This window comes from Panthera pardus, unplaced genomic scaffold, assembly GCF_024362965.1.
Source record: "Panthera pardus isolate Hobbes unplaced genomic scaffold, ASM2436296v1 HiC_scaffold_6, whole genome shotgun sequence".
Lineage (NCBI taxonomy): Eukaryota > Metazoa > Chordata > Mammalia > Carnivora > Felidae > Panthera > Panthera pardus.
In genome coordinates this window covers 125,567,841-125,587,399 of record NW_026526991.1, presented here as the reverse complement: position 1 = coordinate 125,587,399, position 19,559 = coordinate 125,567,841, and the positions used below count along the sequence as shown (strand labels likewise).

Sequence of the window (19,559 nt, the reverse complement as noted above, 5' to 3'; positions counted from 1 at the left end):
TCTGGAAATCTTTAATACAGATTAAAGATCTTAAATATAGAGTCTCCTCTGTCAAAGATAGACTATTATAAGGTGAAGTGTTGGAAATAGTTTTTTAGAACTTTCAAGGTTAGTTCCTTTCATGGGCTCAGATGCATATCTTTTGGGTCCTTTGTATTTTCATTTAGTTGCGATACTGGTAAGGACTGTATTTGCCCAAATTTGGAGTAATGGTCTTTAATTTAGCAAGCATGAAGAGGCTAGTTCTACTCCCCACCCTAGCTCCAGCAATCAACAGCCCAGAGCCCTCAGTTATTTCTATTAATCAAAAAACAACAGCCATAAAAAGAGAATCAATTCCCATTATTAAAAATATAAAATTATTATTTTTGCTTGGCCTTACATATAAGGAGGATTGGATTATGCCACACAATGATAGAAAGTGCCCCACTCCTTACAGCGAGAAAGGCTTATGTTTATCTTATGATCCCAAAATTACAATGTTAGTATATTTTGATGATATCTCTATGGTTTATATAATGTCAATAGATATATTCCATTTACATCTCTTATAAATGACAAATTACAGCTGCCATTTAAGGTTATTAAGGTTATTTGTTGGTTGGCTGCTTGCTTGGTCAGTTTATAGTCCCTCAGGTAAGCCCATTTTTCAAGGAAGGCAATTCTCTGCATGCCCACAAGTATTCACACATTCAGACCTCTGGAGACAAATGTAGTGAATTAAACATAAGATTTGTGTAACCATTATTTTATTTCAGCTTAAACACAGTTATTTGGTCTCTGAAAGCTTATCAATGTCCCCAAGCCCCCAAATTTGTACCTTGTCAGAATTTGAAATCTTAAAGTCAACACTCTGTAAATGAGACTCTCATCATAGATACGGTAAAGCTTACCTACAGTGTTTTGGGGAAAAGGAGAGATTAAAAACTAGAAGAACATAAAGCAGCATCTAAGTCCCCAAAACACCAGTGATGCCACAAGAATAAAACAACCTGATGCTCCTCTTCATTCAACAAGACAACTGGGGGAAGGAATGCTTACTGTGCCCACATCCATTCTCTTTGTGCCCATGGACCTACGGAACCACACACAGCCACACTTTACAAATGGGGTTATTAGGACTCAGGTCACAGCTAATGTGAATGAATTGTAGAAGCCTTTTTCATGAGTCAGTTTCCAGTCTTCTCTGTGGATGGGGGGCAGTGAAAGAAAACGATTTAACTTCAGCAATGACCTTTGGTCAAGTAAAGACATAACAAAACAAAGCTTTGGCCAGATTTGTGTGCCCATGTTACTGAAACTGGGATGGCGTGTTAAAAATGGCCAGTGACCTGACCAAGTTTATTGCAGGAGAGGAAAAGACTATTGAAAATAGGGAAACATAATCTTATGGTTTTCAAATACATGATTAAATCGTCTATAGCGAATGAAAAGATCCTGGTAGCTACCAAGGTCGTTGCTCAATCCATGACCTGCCTTTTCACTTTGCCTTTGAAATAAAGAAGTTGCAATTATAACAGAGTTGAATATATCAATCTTTTCTTTTCCATTAGACCTTATGCTTTTTGTATTTATTTAAAAATTAGTTCCGAACAGAACATCACAACAATATTCTCTTCAACTTTTTTTCTAAATCATAAAATACTGCTTTTCACATTAGCAAAGTGATTTGGGGAAATGAAACAGGTATCTGGATAGTCGAGGCCAAAAGTCACCTTTATATAATACACTAACAACTAAAGACAGCAGGAACGTTAATTCTAACTTAAATTACCAAAATAAATCCCAATCTTCCATTTGGTTTTCAAAGAGTAGTTCTACCCAAAGTTCATTGAAAAGGTCCCCTCCCCCCATTTTTTGTTTTTTTTTGTGTTGATTTTTGAAGAAAATGCCTGAGTACTTGTAGAGCAGGCATCTAATTGATAATTTTTCCCCTTAATGTGTCTGAGTCTTCAAGTGGTGATGTATGAATCACCATTAAAACTCCTTATGGGAATGACTCAAGAAAAGAAGCAAATTCCAGACAATATCATTATAGCTACTCACGGGTTATCTTATAGTCAAGCTTGAATCCCAAGGCAGTGGTGTATGCATTTGAGTAGAAGTTGAACAGCACCGGGCCTACGATGGTGACAGGAGGTAGGATCTCGTCACCACATATGGTGGCAAAAGGCGTGGAAGAGAAGCTGGAGCCTCTGATAATGTGAAGGCCATCACTGTCACAGCTACCCGTTACGGCTGAGCGAGCTGCATAGAGCACGGAACAACCAGCGTTAGAATCAGAAACAACACGGGTGATCAGTGCTATCAATGTTCAGACAAAAATGTAATGCAGATTCATGCAATGTGCATAGAAATTAAAAGAAGAGTCAAGAGCTATTTTGGCAAGTCGCTATTTAACTTGATGTCCTGATGAAACCATGTTTACCCTAGTTATAAAGCAAGCGGTATGAGAAAACAGGTAGATCTCCACAATACATAAATCCCGCTCTCAAACAATCCAGAATTTTCTTCCTTTATAAAATGGCTCCTTTCATTCAGTGACTACAGACTGAGAACAATTTTGCCTGCCAGGGACACTGGGCAAGACGTGAAGACAACATTTCGTTGTAACGCTGGGGTGCACTAGTGGCATGGAGTGGGGAGAGGCCAGGGGTCCTGCTAAACATGTTCCAGTGCTCAGGGCAAACCACACCTTCCCCTCCTCCCACCAGGACAAAAGTCACCTGGCCCAAAATGTCAACCACACTGCTTTTGCAAAACCCTGCTCTAAAAAAATGTCTTTAATGTGTATTTACTTCTTGACAGAGAGAGACAGAGCATGAATGGGGGAGAGGCAGAATGAGAGGAGACGGAATCCAAAGCAGGCTCCAAGCTATCAGCACAGACCTCAACGCGGGGCTCGAACTCACAAGCTGAGTGATCACGACCCAAGCCGAAGTCAGATGCTGAGCGCAGTGAGCCACCCAGGCATCCTGCAAAACCCTGTTTTAACTTAATGCATATGTACAGATAAGGGACTCCTACCATGGAGAGATAATGAGAAATTCCTTAATATTCACTGAACAACATTTTTAAATATTCACACAAACAACATTAGTTAAGAGTTTAGTGACTGTTAGATATACATATCTATATATCATTGTTTTTTTTCTAATTATATATGCATAGAAATATATACTCTAAGCCATTCCACAGAGAAATGCAAAGCGCTATAAACAAAATATTTAAAAGACTTATTACTGCACCCTATGCAGTCATTTTTACAGGTTAATGACACTGTGAAAACATTATTGGGATCACTGAGCATGATCTTTTGTAACTTAATTTTTATTAACATAAAATAACATAACCACACATTTTATGTGATTAAATATTCTTTTAAAACATTGAATTTAATGCATACATAAAACTCTAACATATAGATGTACCATATTAAGTTCAATTAATCCTCCATTGCTTGCTAATTCTACCTTTTCCACCTTATTTTGATTAAAAATACTGTTGAAACAAACACTCTTGTGCATAGATATTTGCCGAAGTTTCTCATTATGTCATTAGGATATGTTTTTAGAAGTTGGGTTACTGGTACAAAGGTAAGGTTCTTTTTAGGTTTATCAAGTGGCCCCTTGGAAAGTTGTTTTTAACTTACAGTACCACGGCAACTGAGGTATCTAACATTGTCCCCAGTTCTACATTTGCATTCTCCTGGGGATAAACTCTGCCCCATTAATAATCACTGCCCATTTACCCCTTTACTTTACTGCTCTCCCAACCCTAGGCAATCACGAACCTACTTTCAATCTCTATGGATTTGTCCACTCTGGACATTTCACATAAACAGAATTGTGTCACATGCAGTCTTTTGTCACTGGCTGCTTTTACTCAACGTGATGTTTTTGCGTTTCATCCATGTTGCAGCATGTGTTGGTATTTCATTCCTTCCAAGGCTGAGTAGTATTCCAATATATGGATAGACCACAGTTTGTTTATCCATTCAGCAATTAATGGACATTTGGTTTGCTTCTACCTTTTGGCTATTAGGAATCATGCTGCAGTGAACATTCATGTACAAGGTTTTGTGTGGACATATGGCTTCAATTCCCTTGGGTATTTAAGCAGGACTAGAATTGATGACTCATATGGTAACTCTCTGTTTAACATTTTTAGGACCTGACTATTTTCCAAAGATGCTACACCATTTTACCACCCCACCAGCACTATATGAGGGTTCCAGTTTCCCACCCCCTCACTAACACTTGTTATTGTCTGTCTTTATTTAGCTATCCTAGTGGGTACAAAGTGATAGCTCATTATGGTGTTGATTTGCATTTCCCTGCGACTAACGACACTAAGCATCTTTTCATGTGCTTATTGGATACTCTCTTTGCATACTCTCTTTGAAGAAATGTCTATTCAGACCCTTTGCCATTTTAAAATTAGGTCATACATCTATTATTGTTGACCTGTAAGAGTTCTTTCATATTCTGGACACCAGCATGGTCACAAATCTCTATTTTTTTTGGATAAATACCTAAGAGTGGAATTGCTGGGTCAGAAATTATAATTCCAGGGACGATCATAATCGTAATCATTGTTATTATTTTTATAGAATCCCACTACCCTGAGCACTGTTGATAGATTGATTACTTCAAGATAGGATGTCGGACCCAATCTAGACCAATCAGGTGTGTTCAAACTGTAACTGAGTAAGAGGGAGTCAATAGTAGAAGCCACAGATGTTCAACTTGGAAAACATCAGCAGCTGTCTCCTGACATGTGACGGAAGGTCCGCTGCGGTAAGAGAAAATGAAGTTGTCGTGCGGAAAGCAACAAAAGATGGGGGTGGGGCGGGAGTGGGAAGGAAAGAGAGCATCCTGAAGGATTCTTGTTCTTGCTTCTGCTTGTTCTGGAAGCCCATAACTCCCTTCTTATTTTTAAACCTCCCATTTATGAGAGAAGATAGCCCAGCATTCTTCCTATAAACTCTGTATCAATGCTAACCTGAAGATCATCTACCACTTCTAACTGAAATAAGCTTGATAAATGCATTTTCTTTTACATATCTGTATATTAAAAATCCCCCTCTCCTTTTCAGATGTATTATCTTAGAGAAAAAATTGATGGAGGACATTTGGCTCCCTAGCTATGTTTCTACCCAACTTCAATCTTGAGTATGAGTTCAAGATATTTATTAAATTAACCTCAAAGAATTTCTTCATTTTGGAAATCCTGGAATAGGAATGCTTCTAATTGGAGATAAATCTCCTAGAAATGTGAAAGACTTAACTCCATGACAATACCATATAAATAGAAGCAATATGTTGTTGGGAAAATAGGACAAAAAAAGAAATACATTAAACTCAGATGCATAGTTTGAATTCTGGAAGATTATGTACCCTTAATTGTAACCTCTTAATTTGTGCTCCAGCCACCAAAATCTTTATTGGAATTTTAAAAATTCAGAGTAGGTGAGCTTGAGAATCAAAAAATATTATGCATTAGCTTAAAAATATCTTTAGCCATCAACAATATATAAAGTTATAATAGCAAAATCACAGAATGAAAGGAAATATTGCCAATGCTACATTAAAAGCTTGGTTCCACTTTGATCCAATAGTTTGCTATGCAGATATCTGTTAAGTATTAAAGAGTTAGTTTTTAAGTTGTTGACCTAATGATATAGACTATCACAGTGGTGGTTGTCTTAGAAAATTACGGAAAGGCTGTGAAACATGGGTAAAACGTGTCATAGAGTTGATCATGTTTCCAAAATATTAATTAAAGGAACCAGTTCAGTTCTAGAAAGTTTGCCAAATAGCAGTGGTACATCTATAACAAGATACAACCAAAACTCATTAACTGTTCACAAAAGATCTATGTTCAACAATAAGGACATTGGGTAGGGGAGAGGCAGAGGAAGTTGAGAGAGGATTTTATAATCTTTTTGTAGATGGCGAGAGAGTATCAAACAACTAAACCATTCAAAAAAATCTGCTCATCTGCACAGCCTGACTCAATATTATGAAAGTTATGATATTTGGCAAGTTGCTTGGCGGGTTAAGACATTCTTATATCCTTTCCAGCAGTCATTTCTTGAAGGTAGGATGTCCTTCTAAATTTTATCCATAAAAAAATCAAACACTACATGATATCAGAATTTATAAAATTTACCTGAAGTCTAAGAACATAACAAGGATTAGCGTAAACAAGGTAAAGTATAAGAAAATGAGATATAACTATCTTGATAAGGATAAAGTAATTCACACATATATATCCTTTCCTCAAGCTCTACTTATCACATCACCACACAGTCTGATTCTTGGTGACAAAGACCACAGTTATCAGATAATAATATTAAACACTCTTCCATAATCATACGGGGAAACCAATTGAATATACAATAAAAATATACACAAACCTCTCAAATAGAATATAGTTAAATGCAACTAGCATGATCGCCTTCTAGGAAGAGAAAGGAACTTGGTCAAGGCTTGAAGAAGTTCTTCAAGGACCAAGGTAAATATCCAAGTTGAGTTTATGGCCAAGAGGTAACATTTATTACACATATGAGGACTTAACAGGAAGAGGTAACCTGAGATTGAATGATGCATTCTCCTTGGACTAGAGCCTGTATCATGAGAAAAGGAGCTCCAGTCATTCTTAATTCTATCTTTAGTAAATAATTTGATGTATATTTACTACTGAAATCTCTGAAGTGTAAAGCAATCCTCCATGATTTGTTTTGATGATTATTTTCCATCCTTCTAAAAAACTTTGAGATTGTATTGTTTGAAATGGGTAAGGCTCTATCCAATGTATTGAAATACAATTTTTATCACACTCTTCTGACTTTATTACCGAGAAATGTTCAATTCTGAACGCCATTATGATTCCAAGAACTTGGAGAGAACTGAAAGGAAACCAAGGATGAGTAATTCAGCAAATAGTATAAACTTGTAAAATTTAGATTCAGAGTGCAATTTTTCTTGAGAGCCATGATAGAGAGGCAGAGATATCTAAGAGGACTACAGATAGGGAAAAATCATTTGGGTTGGACTATTTTAATACTGTAGATAAGATAAAGTCTTTTCAGTAAAGCAGTGAAGAGCTCTAGGAAAAGGTACATGAAGTAGGGGGCAGCAATGCCTAGTCAACATTGCTCCTAGTAGCTTGGAGACCGGATTGCCCAATGGGGGAATGACCCAGTGGGACCAAGAAGCATGTGCCAGCATAGAACTAAGCTCTACAGGATGTGCAGGCCAAAGTCTTATAACCCAGGCAAGCAGGGAATCCCACACAACTGAACTCTCACCTCTAGTGCTTGACCAATTTGAATAAACCGTCAAGAGTAACTATTTCAAAAGAAGCATTGCCCAATGCTTTCTAAAATAATACATTGTGAAATGTGCCTACATTCTGATTTCTTTAGAAACAGTTAAGAAAGCAAAGAGAAGAAATGGTTAAGTAGTTGAAAAATGCCTTTAAAAAATAAAACCTTAGATTATATGGCAGGGGGTAACGTGAACTAAGACAATTGACAAAATGTAATCATTGGGCTTCTTTGTGCGAAAAAGAGCAAAAGGAAAAATCTAAAACTAAATTTTCTTTTCTTTTCTCTTTCAGCTTATATGAGGTATGACCTGTAAACCAGGAGCTCTCAGTAAATTTTAAAAATTCAGCCAAATATTACAAAGGACTTACCATCTGTCCACTCTGTGAATCTAGCCCTAATCTTCTTGGGGCCTTTCGAGGCCATCTTTAGAGGAGAGTGAGCAAAACATTTGCCTTTCTGTTTGTCTCCAATTTCTGTGCCAAGGTGCTACTCTACTATTTAGTTCTTATCAACTGATCTGAGAAAAACTGAATTTAGAATTTGCCTAGGGGCACCTGGTTGGCTCAGTCGGTTAAGCATCTGACTCTTGGTTTCGGCTCAGGTCAAGCTCTTGTGGTTCGTGAGTTTGAGCCCTGCATCTGGCTCTGCACTGACAGCACAGAGCCTGCCTGGGATTCTCTCTCTCCCTCCCTCTGCCCTTCCTTTGCTTTCTCTGTCTCTTAAAATAAATAAACTTCAAAAAAAAAAAGAAAAAAAATGTTGCCTAGATTTAGGATTTTTTAGTTAAGAATTTTTAAACTTTTCATTCTCACTAAGGTGAATCAATGTTATAATTGATTTTAATGATAAAAAAATCAAGAAATAGGCCTTCACTTGCCATAGGGTACCTCATCTATAGTATCTTATCTATAAGGTAGAAAATAAATCAATAAAAATAAAAATAAATGGTCTGTCATCTTCCCAGCAATGTCGAGGCATCTCCTTGGGCACATGAATAATGAAAACACAAAACTACACTTTGTGACCATTCAATATTTGGGAAAATTAAATAAATATTTCTTTAAGAACGTCTGATTCCAAAATAAGTACAAACATTGACAGTTTCTCTCTTACACTTTGTTGTTAACTTTTGTCTGTTTTTGGTGTTTCCTTTTTGACCAAAAGAAACATATTGAATTTGTCAATTTTCTTCTATTTTACAGCCTTTTTTTTTTTTTTTTTTTAAGAGATAGCGCGAGTAAGCAAGAGTGTGAGCAGCGCAGACAGGCAGAGGTAGAGGGGAGAAAGAGAGAAAATCCCAAGCTGGCTCCACACTCAGCATGGGGCCCAACACAGGGCTCAATCCCACGATCCCGGGATCATGAGCTGAGCCAAAGTCAAGAATTGGATGCTCAACTAACTGAGTCACCCAGGTGCCCCTTTTTAAACATTTTTACATTTTATTTTTTAAATGTTTATTATTTTATTTTTTTAATGTTTACTTTTGAGAGAGAGAGAGAGAACACAAGCAGGGGAGGGGCAGAGAAAGAGAGGGAAACACAGAATCTGAAGCAGGCTCCAGGCTCCAAGATGTCAGCACAGAGCCCGATGTGGGGCTTGAACCCATGAACCGTGAGATCACGACCTGAGCTGAAGTCAGACACTTAAGCAACTGAGCCACCCAGGCACCCCTGGTTTTCATTTTTTATATTTTACAACTTTTAACACCACTGTTAAGAATACCAAGAGCCAATGGGGCGCCTGGGTGGCTCAGTCGGTGAAGCGGCCGACTTCAGCTCAGGTCATGATCTCGCGGTCTGTGAGTTCGAGCCCTGCATCAGACTCTGTGCTGGCAGCTCAGAGCCTGGATGGAGCCTGCTTCAGATTCTGTGTCTCCCTCTCTGTCTGCCCCTCCCCTGCTTGCTTGCTCTCTGTCTCTGTCTCTCTCTCTCTCTCAAAAATAATAAACATTAAAAAAAAAATTAAAAAAAAAAAAAAAAAAGAATACCAAGAGCCATTTCAATCTTGAGGTGACATTCAGGGAAAAAAAAATGTTGCCTTGTAAATGCTCAAACAGAAATTTTTCCCATGACTTTTAATTGATTTCACTGCAATTTTTATATTTCATCAATAATTATATAGAATATATATTATAGAAGATTATATATGATATAATACAGAAGATCACATAACCTCCTGTAGTGGAAGGTAGGTCACTGAACGTTTGCAGTGTCCCGATGGTGAAAGCACCAGGGTACAGTGGAGTCATCAGTATGCTAGCCTGAACAGCAATACCTTCCCTAACCAATTGTCAGTGTTTGGGAGATACAGCACACAAGTATATGGCCCCGTTGTATTTTGTAGTCTGGGATAGCCCATCTTGTTTTTGCCAGATCTACCTTTTATGCTGATGACCCACCAAAAGAGTAGATCTAGAACCCTCATCTCTGCCAAGGTCAACAGGGCTCTGTTGATGTGCTGGGCTCAGAAATGCTTAGACAAATGTGGACAGTCTTTCAAAAACAGTTCCTTTGGCCTAGCTAGAAAGACTAAGTCTCCTGAAAAAAAATGAAATGAAATGAAATGAAACGAAACGAAACGAAACGAAACGAAACGAAACGAAACAAAACAAAATAAAATAAAATAAAATAAAATAAAATAAAATAAAATAAAATAAAATAAAATAAAAAATAAACCTGCAGCTTTTTGAGGGGAACAACTTTCCGTTTTATCACAACATATGAACATGAATTCCTCAGGCTCACTTTGGAAGAGGTGGAAGGTTATTTTTACTGTAGCTAATGAATATCTGGCTTGTTAATGATATTCAGTGAATGTCACCATTGCTATGCTTAGCGATAAGAATCTAATTACAAGATAAATTTGATTAATGTTACCCTTTTTGGGAATCATCATAATTCAATTAATCTATAGCCGGAAATTACTCACTTAAACATGCTAAGTACCTGCAATACTGGAAATGTCACAAGACATTATCATAAGCCTATCATCTTATTAAGAAAATCAACCTTTCAATGGGGTGAGGGTTAGCAAATAACTTAATCTGGGAAAAACAAGTATTTGTTCTAGGCAACTCATGTTAAGTTCTATCTGGAGAGCCAGAATGGTGGCAACAGCAAAAATAACAAAACAGTGGCCACTCTGATATGTTATAATTCACAAAATAGGCTTCTACAAGCATTATTTGAGTTTCATAACTACTATTTCATATTTAAAAAAAATTGAGTTTGAGAAAGAAAGGTTAATTTGCACAAAGTCACCTGACTAGTACGTGGTTGACGTGGCATTGAGACATATTCTAATTTTTTTTAATTTTTATTTATTTCTGAGAGAGAAAGAGACAGAGACAGAGCATGAGTGGGGGAGGGGCAGAGAGAGAGACACACACAGAACCCGAAGCAGGTTCCAGGCTCCGAGATGTCAGCACAGAGCCCGAAATGGGGCTTGAACTTGTGAACTGTGAGATCAGGACCTGAGCCGAGGTCAGAAGCCCAACCGACTGAGCCACCCAGGTGCCCCGGGATACATTCTAAAATGCTGTGCACTCTCCCACCACCCCAGGCCAGTGGTCCCAAGGATGCTTGGGGTCAGTATGGGCTCCTTTGTCATAAAACATATACCATTGGCGTTGGCAGTGTTTTTGTGGCTATATTATATGGTATATCTACCAGCGTCTCTTTTTTTAATTCTAAAGGATATTGGCAGATGACATTTTTATGGTTATGTAATTTAATGAGAACAAATGCACAATCCAAGCCACGTGCTTTTCTCCTGCTATTAAAACAACTTTTCTCCAATTATAAAAATAATAGAAAAGGTATGAAGAAAATACATATCACCTATAAATCTATGCACAGTGGTAAACTCTTAAAGTACTGCTTTATAGCCTTACGCATGTTATTATTATTATTATTTTTGCTCTTATAATACTTCTATTTTTTTAATTTTTTTTCAGGAGTAGAATTTAGTGATTCGTCACTTACATACAACACCCAGTGCTCATCCCAGCAAGTGCCCTCCTTAATGCCCATCACCCATGTAGCCCATCCCCCAACCCAACACCCCTCCAGCAACCCTCAGTTTGTTCTCTGTATTTACGAATTTCTTATGGTTTGCCACCCTCTCTATTTTTATCTTATTTTTCCTTCCCTTTCCCTTTGCTCATCTGTTTGGTCTCTTATGTTATTTTTAAATACAAAATTGGATCATTTTAGATACACTGTTTTACCTTCCCCTAATACTTCACATACTGTGAACACATTTTTATACTACAGAGATGTTGTGCCAGCAAATGCTGAAAAGATACATTTTACTTCATTTTCCATTTTCACAGTGACAGACATCAATTCATACTTGGCATTTTTTAGCAAACACATGTGCCAAAATTTACAACCTGTAGAGATGTGGGAAAAGGAGGTCATAGAAAAAGGATAAAGTGAGAGAAGCTTTGTATAATTTATCAATGTAGCAGTACTGACATGTCATTCTTATCTTTATGAAACATAAATTTCCTCAATGCTGAATACTGTAGGATATTTTGCTTACTGTAGCTTTTCACGGGCATGGGAGACTAACCCAAACAGAAAGAAATTTGGGTTACACAGAGGTAGCGTGACAAATCTACAGGCTAATTATAATTTAGAAATGGAAAGTTAATTTGTAAAGAATAAACTTTAAAAAATCTTTAAAAAAAAAAAAACCTCTATCACTAACATGTGCTACCTTTCAAGACTTTTTTTTTTTCTTTAAGCAATTCATATGATGCTTCTGTTACATTCTTAAAGCTCTTATGTTACTTTTTCATATCTGGAGGGAATATATAGAATGGTACATATGGTCTTAAAATACCAAATGGAATTTTAATCATGTTTACATCAAAAATACTCTAACATTTTATTTTTTTAATGTTTATTTATTCTGAGAGACAGAGAACATGCCCGCGAGCAGGGAAGGGGCAGAGAGAGGGAGAGAGAGAATCTCAAGCAGAATCCACACTGCCAGCAGAGACCAATTTGGAGCTTGATCTCACGTATCCTGAGATCTTGACCCGAGCCCAAATCGAGTAGAATGCTCAACTGACTGACCCACCCAGGCGGCCCCAAAATACTCTAACATTTTAAATATTTCCTTCAAGTGATGAATTTATACCACCTCTGGCTCTATTTATCACTCATTCATTTATTAAGAATCTAAATGTAATTTACATAAGAATAAACTTACCTTCCAAGTGGAAAGACACAACAGTCAGGAGGACCAGGGACAGAGGATCAGCCTCGATGATGTAGGTGCAATTCATGTCATTGTCATAGTGCTTTGGGTAGTTTGGAGAAAGGATGTAACCTGAAGGGTTGGTGAAATTACCTCCACATCCTACGTGGGAAGAAAAAGGCATAATCAGAACATTTGTTCTCAAGTGTAGGATCTTATCAGCGAGGGAAAGACTCAAGTTCTCTAGAGACATATTTCCTGACATATTCCAAATGAAAGAAACAATAACTAAGGGGATGGGGCTCTGATTTTTAAAATACATATGCCGCCAAAATGAGTACATTCTATGTGTTTTAGAAAATGCTGCAGAGTTTGGGGCTAGGTAGTAGACATTTTACCAAAAATCCATTGCAGATCACTTAATTTGAAGATAATATGGAAAGGATAACTGGGCAAAGATCGAATATGGTTCATGCAGATAAGGACGTAAAACAGATGAAGCGATTTGTACACTTACATGGTTTTGTTCATTTGTTTGTTTGTTGTTTTTTAAGGAGGCTCTATGCTCAATGCAGGGCTTGAACTCATGATCCTGAGATCAAAAGGAAAATGTTCTACTGACTTGAGCTAGACAGGTGCCCCCACTTAATGGTTTTAAAATATCTTATAATAACATTAGAAAACTATGTGATTTTCATTAATATTGTAATCAGGCCACAAAAGCAATGCCTGCTTTTAAAAATGTTGAATTTACTAATGCCAATTCTTATCAAATTCTCACATGGATGATTCCCTGGTGTCAGAAATAGAGAACCATCCTCTTACTGATGTGGAAAACAAAGGCAAAAGAAATGTAGAAAAAAGTCAAATTTCCTTACAACTTGCAGCCCATTGACAAGGACTTACGGCAGGCAGGGTGACCTTCCTCTAGGAACTCATCTGCCTCAATGGTAATACTTTGCTAGGGGCAAAAGGCAACCTTAGCTTGATATTAGCCCCGACCTCCTGTAAGTCTCCTTTAACATATAAAAATCTCTTTGGGGGAGTCTGGGTGGCTCAGTTGGTTAAGCTTAAGTGCCCAGCTCTTTGTTTCGGTTGAGGTCATGATCTCATGGTTCCTGAGTTCAAGCCCCACATCAATCCACAGGGATTCTCTCTCTCTCTCCCTCTCTCTCTGCCTCTCCCTCTCTCTCTCAAAATAAATAAATAAATAAACAAACAAACAAATAAATAAATAAATATTATTTTTTATATTTATATGTATATATTTATAATATAATAGAAAATAATATGATAATATAATATTTATTATATACAATTAATATTATATATATATAGCCTCTTTGAAAACTTCCTGTATTTCTAACCACCCCCCCCCCCAAGATATAAGTTAGCAATCATCCTGCAAACGTATGGCACACTGATACACATCTGAAGGGTCTCATGACTAAGGGTTTACTAGACAGTAGTAAATCACCTTATCCTAACAACATCTAGCCCCTCAAGGTCCTGAAAACCTTGCTTCCAAATTCCTTAGAGACTCAGCTATCCCTAACGTCCTCCCAGCCTGAAACTATATAATCAGTCAGTCCTCACAACCCCAGTGCAGTTCTTTCTGCCTACAGGTCCTGTCTCTGTGCTTTAATAAAACCACGGTTTTTGCCCCGAAGATGTCTCAAGAATTCTTTCTTGACCGTTCACTCCCATACCCCAACATTTCACATCAGCACTACTAAAATGACATTTGTTTGCATATAACCTCTAACTAGTTAATCCACATCACTCCCTGACCTATCACATATGAAAATATCAGCATCCTTCTAAACGGATATTGAAACATACAATCATGCACTCACACACACACGCACAGGAACCAAGCGAAGGAGGACCCGGAATTAGGCCTGGGCTGGCCTTTCCTTCCTCCCTTTCCACCACACTGTCTCTCCTTCGTGTCTGAAATACCTATTCACTACATCACTCTCTCTAATTGTTTTCATCAGACTTGTTCCGAAACAGTGGTTTGTGTTTAGTGGCTACTCCTCTGAACGCAGCCAGCAGGCACACATCACTGCTTCTCAGACTTGAAACCTGCCGCATTTCTCGCTACTCTGATCTGTGAGTAGTAATCGCAGAAGGAAGGGAAAATCCTGAAGAAAGTGACGCAAAGTTTACTGACTTCGAGAATCATCTGGGTGAGAGTGAAAACATGCAAGTCCCCACAGGTAGAAATTGTGAGTTCCGGTGGGTCAAGTGAGGCCCGACCATCCAACACTCAGTGGGTTCAAAAAGCCCCAGGGTGATTTCCATGGAGGCCAGGGTGCCGCTCACCAGGCACACCGATTGTCTACTAATTACCAGCCTCCTGGGCTTCCCTAATTCCTGCCCCACACTGGGTGTTAGGGTCATTTTTAGACATTGGCTGGTGGCACTCAAGCCCTCTCCGTCATCTCTCAGTTGGCCTCCCATTGAATTCAGCTCCAACTCTCACGGGTTTTTGAAAGAAGAGTGTGCTATCAGGATCAGGCGACCCTCCCTCTCCCCTTTGAACCCCCAGGTCCAGCCAACCCTGGTTCAGCCCCCACTCTCCCACACGCCTGCCTGCGGCAGCCCCACCCTTTGAAGGGCCACCCGGTTTGGCTTTTAGGGCTACTTACGGCTCACAAAGGATGCAGAGAAGCCCTGAGCCGGGGCTTCCTGAGACTGGAACACGGCTGTGAATGCATTTCTTGGTGTCATGATGGAACCGGGAGCCACATTGCCACAGCTCGAGGCTAACAGGGCTTTGTCCATTTCCTCAGTTCCTGCCCACACCTAGCAGAGCCATAGACACGACTTAATGCTTGAAGTTTTCCCCTGTAGATAGTCTAATGTGCTTAGGCTGGAAAATTCACAGAACCGGGGTGTAATAGACCTAAACACGGTAGTAAATCAAACACATGCAAATCTATAATATTTTCTTTTGAGAATAGTGTTTTTAAGCTGCTTTTTAATGAGATATCCCATTCTTGACTCTTGCAAAGAGACTGACCATTTTCATGTAGCTAGGCAGTGATTTCTAAAAAAAAAAAAAAAAAAAAAAAAATCAACCACTACTCATATTCTTCTTACCTTCTCCTCATTGGCCTGATCTAGCTAAGATCATAAGGTGTCAAGGGAGACAGAGCAGTGATGTGTGCTACTGTGAGGCTTATCATTTGTCCCGGGTAGACGGCAGACTGTGGGCTGCAAGGAGACAACATGTACCAAGAAGCCCATGGAAATTAATACATTTGTAGAGCTTGAGGAAAAGGGACATGAATTCCAAGTATACATGTAATCATCATGAACTGGAATAAGTCATGGAAGACTTCCTGGCAGTGTTCACCTTTAAGGTTCATTTTGAAGAAAGGGTGAGATTCGGCCCCGAGGTGCTATTTACCGAAAACTGGGTTCCTAACTCCCAAGTGGACTTAGGCTGTCATTTCATTGGTCTGGCCACTGTAAAAGGAGTAATTCATATTTGAACCCATGAGAAAGGTCGTTGCTGAGGAATAAATTGTGAGCATTAAAATTCCAAATCAAGCCAATCCTAACCAGCCTAACCAGAGAAAAATAGTAATCATAGAATCATTTAAAATTTTTTTAAATGTTTATTTATTTTTGAGAGCGAGAGAGAGACAACATGAGCGGGGTAGGGGTGTAGAGAGAGGGAAACACTGAAGCAGGCTTCAGGATCCAAACTGGCACAGAGCCCAATACAGGGCTCGAACTCACTAACCGTGAGATCATCACCTGAGCTGAGGTTGGACACTTAACTCACTGAGCCACCCAGCTGCTCCCATAGAATCACTTCCAATGCAGAGTTCCAACCGTGAAAGGAGCTGTCATGGAGCTAGCTAGAGTATATAACAGGGGGCTTCACCTGGGTTGGGGAGGGTGTCACTGCCTGAAGAAGCACCTGTGACAGGAAGGGGCGGGGCTATTTCAAGGAACGGAGAGCAAACTGAGGAGTGAGGAGGGTTGCAGAGTCCTTGCAAGCCTCCAGGCTAAGGTCCTGAAAATGGCAAGGGGCCAGTGGAAAACAGGCTCTAGGATACTTTTGAAAATCATTATGATGTGAAGGGTGCTGGGATGGTTCAGTCAGTTAAGCTTCCGACTTCGGCTCAGGTCACGATCTCACGGCTAGTGAGTTCAAGCCCTGCACTGGGCTCTGTACTAACAGCTCAAAGCCTGGACCCTGCTTCGGATTCTGTGTCTCCCTCTCTCTCTCTGCCCCTCCCCTGCTCATGCTCTGTCTCTCTGTCTCTGTCTCTCTCTCAAAAATAAATAAACATTAAAAAAAAATTAGAAAATCATTACAATGTGGAAAATAGGAGGAAAAGAGAGAATACTGGGAGTTCCTCCAGGAGAATTCTGCAGTCGTTCAGGCAAGAGATCACAGCAACTAAAATGTTGGGTGACTCAAGGAAAATATTGGTATTAGGTAATAACTATATGTTACTGGGGAAAAGAGACCATTCAACACGTTTAACCAGGGAAGATCCCCCTTGTTGAGTGAGGCTCAACCAGGAGCAACTGTGCCCTCCCAAGGGGACATTTGGCAGTGTCTGGGGGGCATTTTTGATTGCAACATTTGGTGTGGGGGCTGGCACGTAGTAGGGGGCAGGGGCCAGGGGCCAGGGAAACTGTAAACCTCCTATAATGCACAAGACAACCCCCATCCCCACCCTCAACTAAGTATTACCTAGCCCAAGAAGGTAAATGGGTTTGGATTAGTCTTACTTGACTATTCAACATTTTCTTCATATCAAATTATATGAATGAAATTATTCATTTAGAACATACTACTTTCAGGAATATTCCTCAAAGAAAGCAAAGAAATAACAAGCCATTAAATATTATTTCTATGGACGGATCAGTCCATAGGAAGAGGTGTGAAGTAAAACTGATTCATAGCACTGATTTACTATTTCTCAGTTCTTTTAAGCCATATCATTTCCAGTGATTTTCAAACACTGGGTATCCAGCTGTTAATTACATTACTGAAGTCAAATTATGTTGCCATTTGTCAGATATGGAAGGTGTCTGTCATGGGAGTTACTAAGAACAAAGGCACAGATATTCTGCCAAATATCTAAAATCAAAAAAAGCATCAGGAGGGGGCGTCTGGGGGGCTCAGTCAGTTAAGCGTCCGACTTCAGCTCAGGTCATGATCTTGCGGTTTGTGAGTTTGAGCCCCATGTCAGACTCTGGGCTGACAGCTCAGAGCCTGGAACCTGCTTCAGATTCTGTGTCTCCTACTCCCTCTGCCCCTCCCCCACTCATTCTCTCCCCCTCCCTCTCTCCCTCTCTTTCAAAAATAAACATTAAAAAAATTTTTTAAAGCATCAGGAAAGAATCACACACTTCCAAATTTCTGTAATATATCCTTTAAGATGCCCCCTTTGCTATCCAGGAAAATAGTATACAGAACTTTTCTATTCACATGTTTAAAAATTATAAATATGACTTAATGAGAGAGAGAGATATTTGCATGCACTATTTTTACAGTATTACTAAAAAGGCAAAGTGACAGATAAAACTTTTTATAAAGAATCTCAAGTGCTTTAATTAAGAACTTCAAGAATGATCAAGGGCTTATACTTTCCTGAAGCCATTAATTATGGATCTGACATCCTACCTTTTGGCCCAGGGACGTAAGCGTTGTAATGATAATAATGGCAAAGAGTTATTCAATATGCATTGCTGCCTTGTCAGTCAAGAGCTCATTTCATTGCCCAGATGACCCAGGACTCATCAAAACCATATTGGATCTACAGAATGTCACAGAGCTGTCATTAAGTCAAAAACTTTCTGACTTTTGTTATTGTTTGTATAATTCCGACTGGCTGTACATGATATCATTCAAGTAATTTTTTTAAAAAATATTCCTTACTGGGGTGCCTGGGTGGTTCAGTCGGGTAAGTGTCCAACTCTTGGTTCAGCTCAGATCATGATCTCACTGTTCTGTGAGTTTGAGCCCTGTATCGGGCTCTGTGCTGGCAGCGTGGAGCCTGCTTGGGGTTCTCTTTCTCTCCCTCTCTCTCTGTGCCTCTCCTCCACTCCACTGTCTCTGTCTCTCTCAAAATAAATAAATAAACTTAAACAAAATTATTGCCTATTAAGATACCTACAGATTCACATGCAGTTATAAGCTATAATCTAGAGAAATCTCTTGTACACATTTCCCAGTGACCCTCAACCTTGACATCTTGCAAAATTAGAGTATAATATCATAACCAGGATGTTGATGTTGATATAGTCCACTGATCTTACTCAACTTCTCAATTTTACTTATACTCATATGTGTGTGTGTGTGTGCGCATGTGTGTGTTCAGTTATGTACCACACATTCAAGATGATGAATAATCCCAACACCATAAGGGTTCCTAGAGTTGCCCTTTTATAATCATATACAATTTGCTCCCACACCCACATCTTTCTAACCTACGGCTGTCGTTCATTTTTAAGTATTGTTATTTTGAAAATGTTATATAAATAGAACAAAAGAGTATGTAACCTTTGGGTATTGGCTATTTTCACCTGCCCCAATGGTTATCTGTCCAAATGGTTAGTGGGTCAGTGGTTGGTTTGCTTTTACTGAGGACCTGCATTCCCTGGTAGGTATGTGACAGCTTGGCCATTCACTTGTTGAAGGACATGTGCACTGATTTCAATTTTTGGCTATTACAAATAAAGCTGAAATGAACATTTGTATACAGGTTTTTATGTCAACATAGTTTTCATTCCTCTGGGATAGATGTCTAAGAGGGCAGTTGCTGGATCTTACAGCAAGTGTATGTTTAGTTTTATAAGAAACTGCTGAACCATTTTCTGAGCGTCTGTACCATTTTACATTCCCGCTAGCAATGCGTAAGTGATGACAGCTTCTCCACCACCTTGCCAGGATTCAGTGTTGTGACTACTCTTTATTTCTGGCATTCTGAAAAGTGTGTCGCAATATCTCCTTCGGGCTTTAATTCTCATTTTTCCTAAT

The 19,559-nt window shown here is 39.0% G+C and overlaps 1 protein-coding gene across 1 annotated transcript in view; it reads right to left on the bottom strand.

The window, feature by feature from the left end:
- Positions 1-19,559, bottom strand: part of CUBN (cubilin) — a 273,842-nt gene that overhangs the window by 42,058 nt on the left and 212,225 nt on the right. Inside the window, exons 55-57 of the mRNA XM_019460669.2 lie at positions 15,199-15,355; positions 12,557-12,706; positions 2,047-2,247 (exon numbers count right to left, since the gene is read on the bottom strand). Coding sequence (XP_019316214.2) covers positions 2,047-2,247; positions 12,557-12,706; positions 15,199-15,355 — 508 coding nt within the window. The remainder of the gene's footprint in view (positions 1-2,046; positions 2,248-12,556; positions 12,707-15,198; positions 15,356-19,559) is intronic.